Genomic DNA, 17,853 nt, shown 5'->3' with positions numbered 1-17,853 from the left:
TTTGTCACGCATGCCGCAGGTTGCCGACCCCTGGTGTAAAGGATCTGAGATTTCCTCTGAAGACTTAAATGAGTTTAACATGATCCAGCCTTCCATTGTTTGTTTATCATCTCTACTACAAAAAGAGGTAAAACTGTGTTCATACCTAACATGGAATCACCAACATTAGTTGATTTCTTTTATATCTGTTTCATTTTTTCAGAATCTTATAAAGATCATTAATCAAGAAATAATTTTGTACTTTAAATTTTGTATGTATTACCCTATTTTGTGTTAATGCACAAGAACTCTCTAATTTACTAGTCATAGAATCATAGAAGATTAGAGTTGGAAGAGACTTCAGGAGGTCATCTAGTCCAATCCCCTGCTGAAAGCAGGACCACCCCCAACTAAATCATCCCAGCCAGGGCTTTGTCAAGCCAGGCCTTAAAAACCTCTAAGGACGGAGATTCCACCACCTCCCTAGGTAACCCATTCCAGTGCTTCACCACCCTCCTAGTGAAAAAGTTTTTCCTAATATCCAACCTAGACCTCCCACCATTGCTCCTTGTTCTGTCATCTGCCATCACTGAGAAGAAGCCTAGCTCCATCCTCTTTGGAACCCCCCCCCACTTCAGATAGTTGAAAGCTGCTATCAAATCCCCCCTTACTCTTCTTTTCTGCAGACTAAATAAGCCCAGTTCCTTCAGTCTCTCCTTATAAGTCATGTGCCCCAGGCCCCTAATCATTTTTGTTGCCCTCTGCTGGACTCTCTCCAATTTTTCCACATCCTTTCTGTAGTGGGGGGCCCAAAACTGGATGCAGTACTCCAGATTTGGCCTCACCAGTGCCAAATAGAGGGGAATAACCACTTCCCTTGATCTGCTGGCAATACTCCTTCTAATTCAGCCCATTAGCCTTCTTGGCAACAAGAGAACACTGTTGATCATATCCAGCTTCTCGTCCAGTTAGCCAGTTGGTCCCCAGCCTGTAGCTGTGCATGTGATTCTATCATCCTAAGTGCAGGACTCTGCACTTGTCCTTGTTGAACCTCATCAGATTTCTTTTGGCCCAATCCTCCAATTCGGCTAGGTCACTCTGGACCCTATCCATACCCTCCAGCGTATCTACCTCTCCCTCCAGTTTAGTGTCATCCACAAACTTGCTGAGGGTGCAATCCATTGTATCATCCAGATCATTAATGAAGATGTTGAACAAAATCAGCCCCAGAACCAACCCATGTGGCACTCCGCTTGATACCTGCTACCAACTAGACATCAAGCCATTGATCACTACCTGTTGAGCCCGAAGAGCTAGACAGCTTTCTATCCACTTTATAGTCCATTCATCCAATCTGTTATGGCCCCAAAAGGCCCGAGGTACTCTGCAAGAACGAGACCGACTCCACACTGAGAGTAATTGGTTTTAATGAAGGTAACATGACACATCTGCAACGGGGACCCCAAGCGTTGCTGTCACTGAGACGGGGACCCAGCACCCTGTAGCTCGGCCTGGGGTGAAATCCGAAAACAAACACAAAGCATGCTCATTTTATACAAACAGCAGCATATCAGCTCATACATAATGCAATAGAAACTCTCCACCCTCCGGGGCTGCCCCCCTGGCCAACAGCCAGGGGCTTGCCAAGCAGCAGTCCCAGCCGGTTGCAACAGGTTAAAACTAGCATGCTGTGTCCTACAATAACCGGAGGCTGAGAAAGCGGAACTGCCTAAGCTAAGCCGTAACAGAATCTTCCGTGGTTCCCTAGCCTCCTACACAATCCATACTTTTTTACTTGCTGGCAAGAATACTGTGGGAGACCATATCAAAAGCTTTGCTGAAGTCAAGGTATGTCATGTCCACCGCTTTCCCCATATCCACAGAGCCAGTTATCTCATCATAGAAGGCAATCAGGTTCGTCAGGCATGACTTGACCTTGGTGAATCCATGTTGACTGTTCCTGATCACCTTTCTTTCCTCCAAGTGCTTCAAAATGGATTCCTTAAGGACCTGTTCCATGATTTTTCCGGGGACTAAGGTGAGGCTGACAGGTCTGTAGTTCCCTGGATTCTCCTCCTTCCCTTTTTTAAAGATGAGCACTATATTTGCTTTTTTCCATCGTCTGGGACCTCCCCCAATCACCATGAGTTTTCAAAGATAATGGCCAATGGCTCTGCAATCACATCAGCCAACTCCCTTAGCACCCTCGGATATACCAAGTGTATCTGGCCCCATGCACTTGTGCCTGTCCGGCTTTTCTAAATAGTCCTTAACCTGTTCTTTCACCACTGAGGGCTGCTCACCTTCTCCCCATACCATGCTTCCCAGTGCAGTAGTCTGGGAGCGGACGTTGTCTGTGAAGACCGAGGCAAAAAAAGCATTGAGTACTTCAGCTTTTTTCATATCATCTGTCACTAGGTTGCCTCCCTCATTCAGTAAAGGTCCCACACTTTCCCTGACCACCTTTTTGTTGCTAACATACCCGTAGAAACCCTTTTTGTTACCCTTCACATCCCTTGCTAGCTGCAATTCCAGTTGTGTTATGGGAGTCCCCACATATCTTAGCCACATAGGTGTTCACAATTGCATCATAACATCACTAATACATTTAGCTGCATTTGTTGTATTTAGCTTGAAATATTCTCTCTCACTGGTGAAGGGTAGAGTAAGTGGATTTCAGTGAATGGAAATTGCACAATGCTGTATTTCTAAATATTGTGTGATGAGGCAAGGCCAGATGGCTACAGTAAAGTAGTAAGGAACAGGTATGTTAGCCCCAGGCTAAACAAATCCCTGGTACCATGGTAACCAAATGGCAGTTGCTCCAGGTTAATCAAGACACCTGGGGCCAATTAAGATCCTTCTAGAAGGCAGTGGAGATTGGCTTCAGGTGTCCCAATCAATGTAGCTATCAAGAGCTGGCTGGAACTAGTTAGAAGCCTCCCAGTTAGTCAGTGAGGGGGGGGTGTGAGGAGCTGGGAGCAAGAGGTGCAAGGAGGTGAGAGTGAGAGCTGCTGAAGGACTGAGGAGTACAAGTGTTATCAGACACCAGGAGGAATGTCCTGTGGTGAGGATAAAGAAGGTGTTTGGAGGAGGCCCTGGGGAAGTAGCCCAAGGAGTTGTAGCTGTCATGCAGGTGTTACAGGAGGCACTATAGACAGCTGCAATCCACAGGGCCCTGGGCTGGAACCTGGAGTAGAGGGCAGGCCCGGGTTCCCCCCAAACCTCCCAACTCCTGATCAGACACAGGAGGAGTTGACCCAGACTGTGGGTTCCACCAGAGGGGAAGATCACTGAGGTGAGCAAATCCGCCAATAAGCGCAAGACCCACCACGGTAGAGGAGGAACTTTGTCACAATTGATATAAAACATTAATAGGAAGAGAAATAGTCCTGAATTACTGAAACAATGTGAAATAATTTTATTCAAAAATATCACTATAAAATTAACATTGCCTACTGTATTTTTCTTGAAATCTGAATTATTGAAATAAAAAGGTGTTAAAAGATTATCCCAGAAAATTCTTGTGTGTCCAGTGTGTTCTATTTGAATTGGAAGAAGTTCAAGTGAATGCTGTATATGTAATCATGAGTATTAAGCTTTGAAAGTTGCTCCTTCGGTCAGAGAAAGGAAACATACCCTGTGGCCTGTGAGACCAATCAAAACAGCTCAAATTTCAAACACAGAATATTTTAAATGAATTGCTCACAAATAAACTCAAGTCCAGTGATTATTCACAGAAATTTTTGAAGAGTAATTTTGAACAGTGAATATATACAATTTGGAAACAGTAAAAATAATTGAATAAATTATTAGTTATGAGTTATTCACACATCTCTAGTGGTGTGACATCCTAAATATACTGAAATAGGATGGAAGTCTATACCAGTGAAGAATACATGATGTGATTACATATTCTACTTCATGTAAACTGCCATGGGCATTTCATAGTTTCATTCTGAACAGAAAGTTGTAGAGCTTTACAAAGTAGTCCTTTGATGAAATTATATTTTCATGTTTTGCCTTCTCTATTTTTAACATGTGTTGTCCTCTCTTTTAATTGTTTTCAGCCCTAGCTAGTAGAGTGTTTTAAAGCCTACCCATGTTTGAAAACCACATATACTTAAATGCAGAAAAATTGGAATATTCCCATTTGTGAGCTTTACTAGAGTGATTAATCTGGTTCCTTTAAATATAACTTTGACTTCTGTTTGAACTGATGTGGAGATATTTCATGGATCACATACACTGTAAAGCAGGAGGCCATTCCAGGACTGCCATGTTATTAATAAGTACAGTACCCAACTAAGTTTTATTTTTTTGAATATTTCCCTTAATTATAACTGTTCACCAATGTATTTATTCAGTTTATTTTAAAGCACAATGACTGCATTAAGGGAAAATTGATGCATTGTCTTTTCTTGTGTAGCAGCTTGATAACATCAGCTGTTCTGAAGGCAGCACAGTGGATCTGACAAATCCTGAGGAGCTTCTGAAACAGATCCCTGAGCTGGCTGAATACTTAAAGAAACCTGATAACTGTTTTCCAGAAGGTAAGGATCTGCTGATTTCAGTATGACTAGGAAGTGAGAAGAACAGCCCACAGTAACCTGTTCTCCTAGCTAACGCTGAGACACTCAACACCAAGGCACTCTGTCTATTTGCAGAGTATTTAATGCTAAAAATAGTTTAATAACACATAATTACCTAGTGCTTGTTTAGCACTTTTCATCCATAGATCTTGGTAATAGTGAAAACGTATGTGAAATAGACAGAGACAACTTGTTAGTGTTTGGTTGAATTTCTCTAGAATGGTAAGCCTGGAGGCCCACTTTAAATTGCTGTATAGCTTTTAGCTTTACAAGTTTATTTCATGCCAATATTTGTGCTCAATGCATTTTTAAATTTTCAAAGCTGGCTTCTTCCAGCCAAAACTATCCATAACAAGATTATTGTGGTTGTCGCTAGAGGAAAAAGTTAAATGTATTAACATTTCCTTCAACTCCTTATATCAATTATTACTCTGAACAAAGGATAGTCTCCCCGTATGTAGTGGATATAATGGTGTACCACATGTTAACAAGGTCAGTTCACAGTTGGATTAATTTCCTTCTGGGTTACAGTGCTATACAACTGTAAAGGAACAGAGTTCCTGGATAATTAACTCTTTGATTTCAGGAAGCCTGGCAGTGTTCAGATCCCTTTCCCACAGCATCCTTGCTCCTTGGCACTTGCATTAGTTGACATGCTGTTTCTTCCTACTGGCTGCAGAGCACTATCATAGGGTGTCTAGATCCAGATAGGGAGACTCAGAGGCGACAGCCAGCTACAGCACAAGACCTTCCCTCTATCTCCTCAGCAAAAGGAGGTTTTTGAAGAGCAAGAGATGGGACCAGATGAGGAAACACCACCAGCAACAAATATATCTTACTCCAGGGGTAGGCAACCTATGGCCACCGGTCCGGGGGAGGGGCTCTGCATTTTAATTTAAATTTTAAATGAAGCTTCTTAAACATTTAAAAAACCTTATTTACTTTACATAGAACAATAGTTTAGTTCTATATTACAGACTTATAGAAAGAGACCTTCTAAAAATGTTAACTGTATGACTGGCACCTGAAACCTTAAATTAGAGTGAATAAATGAAGACTCGGCACACCACTTCTGAAAGGTTGCCAACCCCTGTCTTACTCTTTGTCTGATCAGAAAAGAATGCTTTCTCCTCCTGCTTGTAGAGATGACTTCAGACATTTTAAGAGAATAGCTGAGATTTTACAAATTTCATTGGAGAAGGTTCAGGAAACCCACCATCAGCTGGTATATATAGTCCACACCATTCCCTAAGGCAAAGTAATTCCACCAATAAATGAAGCCTTTCTTGAACCACCTAAAACATTGGAGGTGCAGTCGCTGGGGGATGCCACAATGTGCAGGAGTGCAGACAAAAAATGTTTTCTACCTGTGAAAGAGACAATACCTATTTGCATGCCCAACGCTGAATTTGTTGGTGATGGATGCTGTGAATGAGCTCAATAAGCAACACCACCACTCCAAGACTATCTCATAAGGACCAGAAATGTTTGAATTTATTAGGCTGAAAGAGTAATTTTTTTGGCTTCTCTGCAGTTTAGAGTGGCAAATTATCAAGCTCTCATTGCTAAATACAATTATCTCAACCATAATAATTCACATCTTTTATTGAATATTTTAGTAACAAAAACGAGAGTTTTAGGCAATTATTGTGTAGGGTCAGCTTATTACCAAAGCTTCATTGGATGTGGCAGTTACAGTGTCCTGCTGTATGGCAACAGCACTAGTGAGAAACTGGGCATTGCAGCTGCAATCCTAAAAGAGGTTCAGAATACTGTGCAGAATCTCATTTGATGGAACAAAACTGCTTAGTGATACCATGGACAAACCTCTCCACCTACAGGAGTCAGGAAAGGATTTCTCGTTATGTTAGTTTATCTCATTTCCTCCCTCTGAAGCATGAGGGATAGCCACAAGATGGGACACTGGAAAGGGAGCACCAAGACTCTGAGGTTGCACTGAGCATTCTCTCTCTCAGGTGCGTGCCTGGTGGGTTCTTCCTGACATGCCCAGGGCCTAATTGATTGCCATACATGGAGTCGGGAAAGAATTTTCCTCCAGGTCAGATTGGCAGTGACCGTGGGGGGGTTTCACCTTCCTCTGCAGTGGGGGGTGATGGTAATTTGCCAGCATTAACTGGGTATATCTCAGTTAATCATTTCCCTGCCACTGCAGGGGCGTTAGGCATTAGAGCACCTTGGTGCCTCCTATTTTCTGCCTGTGGCACATAATAGGTTAGTCTCCTTTGGACAGTAATACTTTGGTCTAATTTCTGTTGTTAGGTTGTGGGCACTGGGTGGCATTGGTGGCCTGTGATATATGGGAAGTCAGACTAGGTAATCTGATGGGTCCCTTTGGCCTCAAACCATGACTCTGACACTCTTTAAAAGATCTGAGGGCAATGCTTTCTTCACTCAGGATTTATACTCCTAACAAAAGAAAATACAGCAGGTCACAGACATACCAAATCTCATCAAGTTCAATTTCCAACCTATCAGGGCATCATAGCCACCTAGAAAGAGATCTAAGTTCCAGAAGAACAGACCTTCCACATCTGCAACAACACAATATTCTACATCTGGCAAGCACTCATTTTGTATGCAGTGTTGTTGCAGCTGTGTCAGTCCCAGGATATTAGAGAGACAAGGTGGGTGAGATAATCTCTTTTATTGTACTAACTTCTGCTGGTGAGAGAGATGAGCTTTCAAGCTACACAGAGCTCTTCCTCAGGCAGCTGGTGACCCGAGGAAGAGCTCTGTGTAGCTTGAAAGTTTGTCTCTCTCACTAGCAGAAATTGGTCCAATAAAAGATATTACCTCACCTCACATTGGCTGAGAGCTGTGAACCACTTCACTGTTTGGATTTACAGCTGCACTACCCTTCTACTTCACTCTTCCTACCATTTGGAGACCATCTTTCCCTTTACAAAGACTCATGGGAAATGTTATATCAGACAAATGGGCATTAGAAGTGAAAATCCATTCCTTTACCTCACCCACTTTCCTTGTCCCTTTTCAGGGACCCCCTCACAAGAAGCTTTTTAAGAAAGGCGGTAGAATCTCTTCTACAACTAGAAGATACAGAACCAGTTCTATTCCCCTATGTGGGAAGGGTATTTACTCAAAATGCTTCTTAGTGTCCAAGAAGGTAGAGTGGAGACCTATTTTGGACCTCAGAATACTGAATAGTTCATCAGGACACAGAGATTCAGGATGGTTACCTACGCAGCAACAATAACAGTAAATCCAAGGGACTAGTTTGCAGACCTTAACCTCCAGAATGAATATTTTCTTATAGCAAAGTGATTGACCATGATCACTTTCAGCATTGTGTACTTCCATTTGGCTTTTTGATTGTCCCCAAGGTTTTCATGGAAGTTTTATCCGTAGTAGCAGCCTACCTAAGTTATTTAGGAGTTGAAGTCTCCCCTTACCTAGATGACTGGCTCCTCAAGGTTGATCTTATGACAAAGTACAGTCAGCAATAAACAAGGCAATAACCTTATTCAAGACTCTAGGGTTAAAACGCAAAGGAAAGTCTACTTTGATATTCATTCAGCTCATTGAGTTTATAAGAACCAACTTGGACTCCAAAACTGCCAGAGGTTACTTATCAGGGGACAGGTTTGATACAAAGTCAAGACTCATTTTCCAACTGCACTTGAGTCCACACAAAACAGCAAGTAATTCTAGAGTCATTATGGCTATATGTACATTTGGAACACCTCATGCCAGATTGCATCTTCAATGCCTTAAAACATGGTTAAAGAGTGCTTATATATCCAAAAACACAGTCTAAACAGGTCACTGAGTTCCTTAGAGGGTTCTTGACTTGCTCAGTTGGTGGAAGGATCCAGAAAAGATGTTCATTGGAGTATCTTTGCAGACTATAGTGATAAATGCCTTTGTAATAGTCTGGCGTGCACATCTTCTGGATCATGTGATCAGAATCACGACAGATGACAAGGCGACCATTGATGATTTATGTAAACTATGAGAAATGAGATCTTTCTCCCTATGTACATAGGGACAAAACGTCTTGAAGAATTCCAGCTACTACCCAAAGTACGCAATTTCTCCCCCTTCTTCAAGTACATGTCCTTAAGGGTGCTTTGCTCTGTGTGACTCCTAGGTACAATCCCATCTAAGGAGGTGGGTACTCTGGAGGTCCATCTAACACTGGCTGAAAAACAGCTCCCTTGAAAGCAACATCTGCTGAAGTACTGTGCACTGTTGCATAGTGTTTAGAAAAGGTGTGAACAGAGACCCAAGTGGCAACTTTACATATGTCTAAACTAGAAATATTTTTCAACAAGAAGCTGATTGTTACTTAGTGGACTGGGCCATAAAAACTGAATGGCACTGAAGATTAGACAAGTTAAAAAAAATCCACAATCCTCTTTTAAAGTCTTTGGGTGGAGATAGGAGTTCCCCTCATCCAAGCTGCAAAGGAGATAAAAAGTCTAGGAAAAGGTTTAAAAGATTTTGTTCTTTCCAAGTGAAAGGCTAATGTCAGTTTACATACTCTGGATGTTGGAAGGACATCTGCCCTAGAAGTAGTGTAAAACACTGGTAACTATAACTGTCTCTGGCTTTGACCCTTGCCTTGACTCCTCACCCTGTCTCTAGCTCCAGCCCCCAGCTCTCGTTCCTGGTCCCAGACTCCAACCACTAGGCCTGACCGGCCATGCCTCAGTCCTCACATAGCTTTTCCCCACCTCAGAACTGTCCCTGTTCTCTCTGCTTGGGAGAAGGCCTATGCCCAGGGATCAGGGGTTGAAAAACTGTGTTTCCTGCCCTGCTCCTTCTCAGTCAGTGGTGATCCTGGGTGCAGCCTTTCCTGCCTTGGGGAAGCTTATATCTCCACTAACTGCAGCATCTGCTGCTCCTTCCCTTCTAAACAAGAGAGGAACAAGAGCTTCAATTGAGGAAGTTTCTCATGGAGAAAGCCATGAGATCCCAGTAGGATCTGGGTTGGGAGGACTTAGTGCAGCACCTCTCTGAGCATGAGCTCCAGAACAGACGTCAAATCTACTAAGTCAAAGGACCCATTGTGTTGAAAGAAGGGGTACACTTTAAACACAGGACCAGCTACACTTCCAAATCTGTTTCCAAAAGAAGGGCTATCTTCGCCATCCCTTACTGATGATGACAGGCAATACTAAGAACTCTTGTGGAGGGTAGCAGCTGACCTCTAGATCCCACTTCAGCATAAGCTCCTGGGCATCCTGCAGCCTGCTCATCTCAATCGAGTGGCTCTCCCTCTAAATGAGGCCATCATGGAACCTGCCAGGGTGATGTAGCACACATCTATATATTGCACTGCTGCACCTAAAGGGGCTGAAAGATATTTCGTACCTACCAAAAGTAGAGGAATTTTTGTTCACTCACCCTGTTCGCAACTACCTAGTTGTACAAGCAGCCATAGAATGGTCCAGGCAGCAACATCTCAAGACTACCCCTGCAGACAAGGGTGCTTAATGCATTGACCTGAGGAAGAAGGTATTCTCACTAACCAGCCTCCAGTTTAGCATTGCTAAGTACCAGGCCCTATTAGCGAAGTATGATTTTACGAAGTACTCCAAGTTCCTGAAGTTTAAGGAGAAACTCCCTCAGTGACAGAAGGTCCAATTTCAAACCCACGTTGATGAGGGTAAACTGGTAGCAAAGACATAGTGGACATGGCTACTACCACATCTAAAGCCATAGCAACTCTAAAAGTTATGCAGCGTGAATTGTGGCTTCACTCTTTGGGACTCTCAAGGGAGGTTCAGAATACCATCAAGGATCTTTCCTTCAAGTCTAATCTTTTTAAAGAGAACACAGATGAGTCCTTACACTCATTAAGGACTTCAAGACAGTCCTCCATTGCACTGGCATTTATTTCCCTGCCCATAAGAGGAGATACCATAAACAGCTGTAGAAGCCAATTCCTCTCCCACTATCTTTCTACCACCTTCTCCATACAGACTGTGCTGCAAGTGCCAGAAGATCCAAGGACCAAAATATGTAGTCTCATCCACCAACATATCAGCCACCCAACCTCATTCACCAGCAAAGAGTTACTTTTGCTGAGACATTCAAGAGTTGCAAACCATCACAGACACCATCTCCTGCTGCTTCCTAAACCTTTAGTGGCTGCCTAGCATACTTCACTGACAACTGGAGGGCCATAACAATGGACAAATGGGTACTAGATATCATGCACTCTGGCTACATCTAGTTTCTTTTCCAATCCCTCTTCAGAGACACTCTCACAAGGAAATCCTCCATCAGGAGGCAGACTCTCTCCTCACAAGAGGCTATAGAGTGAGTGTTTTCTGCACATTGGGGGAAAGGGTCCTATTCCAAGTATTTCTTATTTACCAAGACAAAGGGAGGATGGATACCAATTCTTGACTTGTCAGCTAAATATTTTTATTTGCGAATTAAAATTCGTTTTGCTTACATTGGCATCCATAATTCCCTCCCTTGAAAAAGATACAGGGCTTGTGATTCTTGACATGAAAGATGCTTTACTTTCATGTGAACTTTCACCCATCCTACAGAATAGCACCTAGGGTCCTTACAAAGGTCTTTTCAGTGGTAGCAGTTGGGAATTTCACGTGGCACTCTTATACTTGCTCCATCTTCTGGCATCTTTGGGAATCTGCCTAAATATGGAGCGATCCACCTTGATTCTCACACATACCATAGACTTCATAGGTGTGACCCTAGATTCAACCTCAGCAAGAGTCTGCCTCCATCTGGACAGATTCCAGGCTATGAACAGCCTGATCAAACAAGTCACTCACAGACCTCAAACTAGAGTCAAGGTCTGTCATTCCCTGCTAGGACATGTCCCTTTGTACTTACGTAACACTATTTACCAAGCTTCACCTCTGCTGCCTACAAGCCTGGCTTTGGTCTTTTTACTTACCAGACAGATATAGCATGAATCTCAAGGTGACAATCCCTGCCAATGTCATAGCATCCTTCACCTGACTGAAAAATCCAGAGCAAATGCACTCCGAAGTACCTTTCCTCCCTCCTGCACCCGACATGATTACAATACAGATATATGCCTCATGGGTGACTGTACAACACAAGGTACATGGACACCTTGGGAGGACAGGATGCACGTCAATTTCCTGGAACCAAGAGCAGTCAGAAAGGCCTGCAATGCATTCCTCCCACCTGTGCAGTCCCAACATGTCCAGATAATGTTGAACAACATGACTGTCTTACATAAAAAAGGAGAAGAAGTGGTACACTCATGGCATTGATATATCTGGAACCATCACACTCTCAGCGACTTAATTCCTAGGCATACAAAACTTGCTGGCAGAGAATTTCACTGAGTACTTCTCCACCAACAATGAGTGGGAGCTTACACAATTCTGTGCTCAACAAAATCTTCACTCATTGGGGAACACTATCTTCGGATCTTCAAGAAGAACAAGAAATTCAACATATATAGGTCAGGATTCTAAGGCCAGTACACTTCTGATATCCTGAGGTAGACCACCTGAGGGTATGCTTTTCCACCCATTTCATTACTACCCCAGGTTCTGCAGAAAATTTGTCACAACAAAGCATGAGTCAACTGACCCAGGCAATTCTGGTTTCCAGACCTCCTGTGAATGTTAACCACTCCTCCCATCAGCATCTGACCCTTCCTGGATCTGTTAACTCAGGAGAACAGTGGGCTCAGATATCCCAACCTGGACTCTCTTCACCTCTGTTCACCTCTTTGGATGAGCTTTCATTTTCCAAGGCTGTTAAAACTATTCTCAATCACAGTAGAAAAAACTCCCCCAGAAAATGTTATCTAGCTAAATGGAGGCGTATCTCTACCTGGCTGCAACAAAACTAGTTGTCTCCATAGGCTGCAGATATTCCCGACTACCTCCTTACTCTCAAGACATCAGGACGTTTTATTAGCTTGCTATAGATCAACCTAGCAGTGCCTAGTGCCTTTCACCATTGGGTAGAAAGCTACTCTGTTTTTACTCAGCTGATAACAACTAGATTCCTAAAGTGTCTCATTAGGATCTTCCCACCAACACTGTAATGGGACCTCAACCTTGTACTCTACTTACTAGGCCATGCTTTGAACCACTGGCCACATGCTCAGTATCCCACATGTCTATGAAAGTCACTTTCCTTGTTGCTTTCGTGTCAGTGAGAAGGGAAGCTGGGGTCACTTATGGCCCACACTCCATACAGTACTTTTGATAAAGAGAAGGCATCTCTTCATCTCCACCTGAAATTTATTCCTAAATTAATTTCCAAGTTCCACATAAATCAATTTACTTGGCGGTTTTCTTTCCAAAATCTCATGCCTTCAGCAAGGAAAGGAGGCTTCACTTCTATGTCAGATAAGCTTTGGCATTCTATCTGCAAAGAGTGAAACCAGTTAGGAAAACCACTTAGATTATTAGTTGCTATAGCAGAATAAACACAGGGTCAAGCAATATTTGCTCAGAGATTCTAAGTGGATTTCTGACTGTTTCCTCCTTGCTTTCAGTTAGCACAGTTCCCTGTCTTGAATGGGATGAGGACCCATTTCACTAGAGCATAGATTACTTCAGTAGCATGTCTCCGAGAAGTGCCTATGCTGAACATTTATAAGGCAGTAATCTGGAGTTGCATCCACACCTTCACAAAGCATTAAGCTTTAGTCCAAGCCTCTTCTGCTGATTTCAGTCTTTGGAACATCAATATTACAGAATCGATACCCTCTGCATCTTTGCACCTCCTTCCTACTTGACTACTACTTACCAGTCACCCACATATGGAATGCATGTAGGGACCAGCACTCAAAGAAGAAATGGTAACTACTTACTGTAACTGGATGTTCTTTGAGATGTGTGGCCCCTATATGTATTCCACTAACTGCCCTCGTTCCGTTCTGCTTTGGATCATGACTGGATTTGTAGTAGAGAAGGAACTGGAGAGGTGGTCAGTCTGGACCTCCCCTTACACTTTGGATACTGAGCACAAGAATCTCCAGGATGCAAGAGTTGACCAATAGACTCTGCTCACAAGATTTTCCAGTCTCAGGTGCACTGTGCTTATGAGTACCCATATGTGGAATACAGATAGGGACCACCTTTTTCAACCTCCAGTTACAGTTAAGTAACCTCCATATCTTCTTTCAAGGTGTATGGTGGAAACCCAGTTGCTTTGTACATTTGAATCTAGAATGAATAAATGACTAGAAGTTAGAATGTAGGGAACAAAATAATACACTGTTAAGAAGGTGAACTAGATGACCCGACAGCTCATCTTTATCTTTAATTTTTATGATGCAATAACTCCTTCTGCTAACTGCATTATCCTTCCGTATTCCAGTGCTAACCGTGCTGTTGAAAATGCTGGTAAAGCTATGAAATTAGTTATTTTATGCTGCCTTTGTTTTGTGAATCTGAACATCATCACTCTGAGGGTGTTGCCAGTGTTCTCAACAATATTGGAAAGGTAGCTCACTAAACGGTGCAATTATTCCTCATTGCTTAAACATATTTTTGTAGTTTGTTTTCAAAGGAAAATGGACAGAGAGATGAAACAGCAGAGACACAAGTTTAAGGTGATCAAGGACTTTCCCCTGAACTCAGAAATTTTTATAGCAGTCCTGGATGTTCATGTTCAGTTATTTACCATGTGTTCCTCTTTCAGGCTGTATTCGACATTCCCCTTGCTGTTCACTCAATACCACAAAGTTTCCAGGCAAAACATGGTGGAACCTGAGGAAAACATGCTACAAAATTGTTGAACACAACTGGTTCGAAAGCTTTATCATATTCGTGATTCTGCTAAGCAGTGGAAGCCTGGTAAATTTAACTTACTCTCATATCTAGTTGAATTATAAATGATTTTTTAGTACAGGAAAGAGGGTGTATTTTCAAAGCTGATGTGGGGAGAAGAAGAAGAAAACTGGCCTAGTAAAGGGCTAACTTTTTTTATAATAATTAGAAAAATACAGTAAGTTGAATGACAGAATGAGCAACTCTAACAAGCTGTGATTTCCATTCTGGTTATATATTGATTTTTCTGAAGCTTTGTCTGGCAGTTCTTTCACACACAAAGACTATCATTTTTATGTTCATCATTAAGACCAAAGAGTCTTTCCCGGTGCTAATTCTCTTGGAACATGAAGCTGAATCTACTTTTGAACTAGATTTTTGTATCCATCTGAAAAAATACTCCCCTAAAAATTACTGAAAATAAAACTCCCCAGGACAGAAGTGTCATGTGTCTGTGTGTGAAAGTTACAAGTTAGTAAGTTAGTGTAAATTAAATAAGTGTAAAGGGAGCTAGGTTTGTGTAACTTACATATTGAGGGGCTGGAAGAATTAATTAATTTTTGTCTCCCTCTTGACTTACACTCTTAGACTTGGGATGCCCTGCACCTTTAAAAGGTTTGGTCATACGGCACTCAGGTGCAGAGACTCACTTTTATGTTAGTTTCTGTTTTGCTGCCAAAACAATAAAGTGGTCAGCTGTATTTAAATTAGCAGTCCCTAAGTCTATCTTCTTGTCTGCTGGTTCCAAATATAACATTGGAGCTTCTAACCCATGGCTGTCCAGTGCTCTCACTGCCTGCCCAAGGAGAAAAAGTAAACTAAATAATATTATTTTAAAAAGGAAAAAAGTCACTTTGAGGCACAGGTAGCAGACTGAAGCTTTTGTCCCAAGGGGACAATGTCATGCCCAAGCTCCTGTCAGTCCAAAGGAACTGCAGACAAAGTGTTTTATCTCAATTTGATGGATAGATTGCCTGTCACTAGTACAAAGAAACTGTTAAGGATGATGTGCTTTCTCTTATGAAAAGAATGGTACTACAAAGTACAGTGTTAGATCTTATGAATCCCCAGTTTACACAATTTGTGTCACGTCAGCCTGAATTATCTGTGAATCAAGGTTGCATCTTATGGGGTATCCAAGTTATCCTTCCAAAATCAGTTCAGTCTCATGTTTTAGATGCTCTTCATGATGGTCATTTTGGCACTGTATGGATGAAGGCTATAGTCTGGAGTTTTGTCTGGTGGCCAGGGATAGATGAAGACATTGAGAGGAAGGTGAAGTGTTGTACTACATGTCAGCAAATTCAGCATGAACCTGGCCCAGCATATTTACACCCTTGGTTCTGGCCTCAGATTCCTTGGAGGACACATGTTCATGTGGACTTTGCTGGACCATTAGAACATTCTATGTATTTGGTCTTAGCTGACACCCATTTGAAATGGTCAGTTTTCAGAATGACTTCTAACACAGTTATCAAGACCATTAGACATCTTCATGCCTTGTTTAGTCAATTTTGTCTACTGTTACAGTTGGTGAGTGACAATGGATTTCAATTCTGTTCAGAAGAATTTCAGAGGTTCCTAGCATCAAATGGAATTCAGTACATATGTTCTGCTCCATACCATCTTGCTAAAAATGGACGAGTGGAACACTTTGTACGAACACTTAAGCAAGTTTATTTTGAGTCATCAGCAGAAATTGGACAATTTCTTGTTTGTCTTCAGGAGTACACCATGTGCTACTACCTTGCAGTCAACTGCAACTGTTTTTTGAAGCAATCATTGGGTATCTTTTGGGACCTGTTCTGTCCTGATGTTGCCTTATGTGTAGTCAAATTCCATGCAAAGTGATTGATTACATGAGGTTCGTCATTGTTCTTTTCAAATAGGAGATGTAATGTGGACTCACAGTTGTTGAGTGAAATGGATACTTGGGGAACTTGTGAAATGTATGAGACCTTTTTCCTTCATGTTTAAACTATGTGATGGTACTTTGTGGAAATGACATATGAACCAATTGCATCCTCAACAAGTACCAGAATCCATGACTATTCCAGCAGGACTCTCTGCTCAAACCTCCTTCCATTCAACTCTTAATTTTCATGACTTGTTGGAACAAATTTTAGTACCAGACCCAGTTGATTCTGTACCACAGACTGTTCCTGTTGTACCAGACATTGCTTCCCTACCCCACCAAGAGAGTGCAAAAACCAGTGCTTGCACCTGAACTTATACATTGTTTAGTGTGACAAAGCTCTGTCCTTGTCTCCGTGGGTCCCGCATTTCCTGGTGGATTTCGCTAGCCTCAGAGGCTCACTGTGACACTTCACATAGCCCTTCTCTCTCTAGAGGCAAAGGTCACAGCCTACTGAACCATTTTCATCATAAGCCAGTGAGAGGAGAAGCTATCCTCCCTTGCACAGTCTCTGTTGTTTCCCAGTCTCAGTGATTAATCAGGGGAGGGCAAAGGGAGGAGCCTGGCCCCACCCTCTACTCCAGGCTCCAGCCCAGGGACCCTAATAATATCAGCTATGGTAGCTGACTTTTTTAGAAACAGGACACACACAATTCCCTGAGCTATTTCCCCACAGCAGCCCCCACTTCCTCAAGATCCACTTCACCCTTACCTCAGGGCCTCCTTCCTTGTGCATGATATGGTGTGTACTGCTCTCCCACAGCACAACTTCCTCCTACAGCTCCTGACATGTGTACCTCACTGACTAACTGGGAGGCTTTTAACTGGTTCCAGCCAGCCCTTGATTGGCTTCAGGTGTCCCAATCAACCTAGCTATCTCCACTGCTTTCTAGAAGGATCTTAATTGGCCCCAGGTGTCTTGATTAACCTGGACCAACTGCCATTTGGTTACCATGGTACCAGGGATTTGTTTAGCCTGGGGCTAACATACCTTTTTCCTCACTACTTTACTGTAGCCATCAGGCCTTGCCCTGTCACATTAACTAGAGTTGCTATTCCAAGGTAGAATAATCCCTTGCAATTTAAGAGTCTGCAGTAGTCCACCCACAATTTTTAGTTAGGTTATATAGTGTTTTATGTTATCCACATAAATGATAATGTATATATGTTTGGAAAGTATTTTAATGGAAGGTGGAGAAATGAGATATTCTGCACCTTTACGTAGTTTGGTCACTCTGCACTCAGTTGCAGAGTCTCACTTTCATGTTAGCAAAAATGAGGCGATACAGACTAACATGGCTACCACTCTGAAACCTGTCACCATGGAAGTCACTTTCATGTTAGTTTCTGTTTTGTTAGCAGAACAGTAAAGCCACTACAGCAGACAGCCCCTTCCAGTCCCTATTCAAACTAGCCATCCTTCAACAAAAAAACGTCGAAAACAGACTTCAAAGAGAAACTGCAGAGCTACAATTCATTTGCACATTTAACACCATTAATTTGGGTGTGAATAGGGACTGGGAGTAGCTGGCTCACTACAAAAGCAATTTTCCCTCTCTTGGTATTGACACCTCCTCCTCAA

At 42.4% G+C, this 17,853-nt stretch overlaps 1 protein-coding gene and 1 long non-coding RNA gene across 7 annotated transcripts in view; one reads left to right on the top strand and one right to left on the bottom strand.

Annotated features, from left to right (window-relative positions):
* Positions 1-17,853, bottom strand: part of LOC123362851 — a 109,952-nt gene that overhangs the window by 37,170 nt on the left and 54,929 nt on the right. The window lies entirely within an intron of this gene.
* The window catches only part of LOC123362849 (sodium channel protein type 5 subunit alpha-like), a 169,369-nt gene that overhangs the window by 126,871 nt on the left and 24,645 nt on the right, over positions 1-17,853 (top strand). Inside the window, exons 19-20 of the mRNA XM_045003355.1 lie at positions 4,409-4,532; positions 14,229-14,383. Coding sequence (XP_044859290.1) covers positions 4,409-4,532; positions 14,229-14,383 — 279 coding nt within the window. The remainder of the gene's footprint in view (positions 1-4,408; positions 4,533-14,228; positions 14,384-17,853) is intronic.

The sequence above is a fragment of the Mauremys mutica genome, chromosome 2, assembly GCF_020497125.1.
Source record: "Mauremys mutica isolate MM-2020 ecotype Southern chromosome 2, ASM2049712v1, whole genome shotgun sequence".
NCBI classification, from domain to species: Eukaryota; Metazoa; Chordata; order Testudines; family Geoemydidae; genus Mauremys; species Mauremys mutica.
This window is presented reverse-complemented; position numbering and strand designations above follow the sequence as displayed.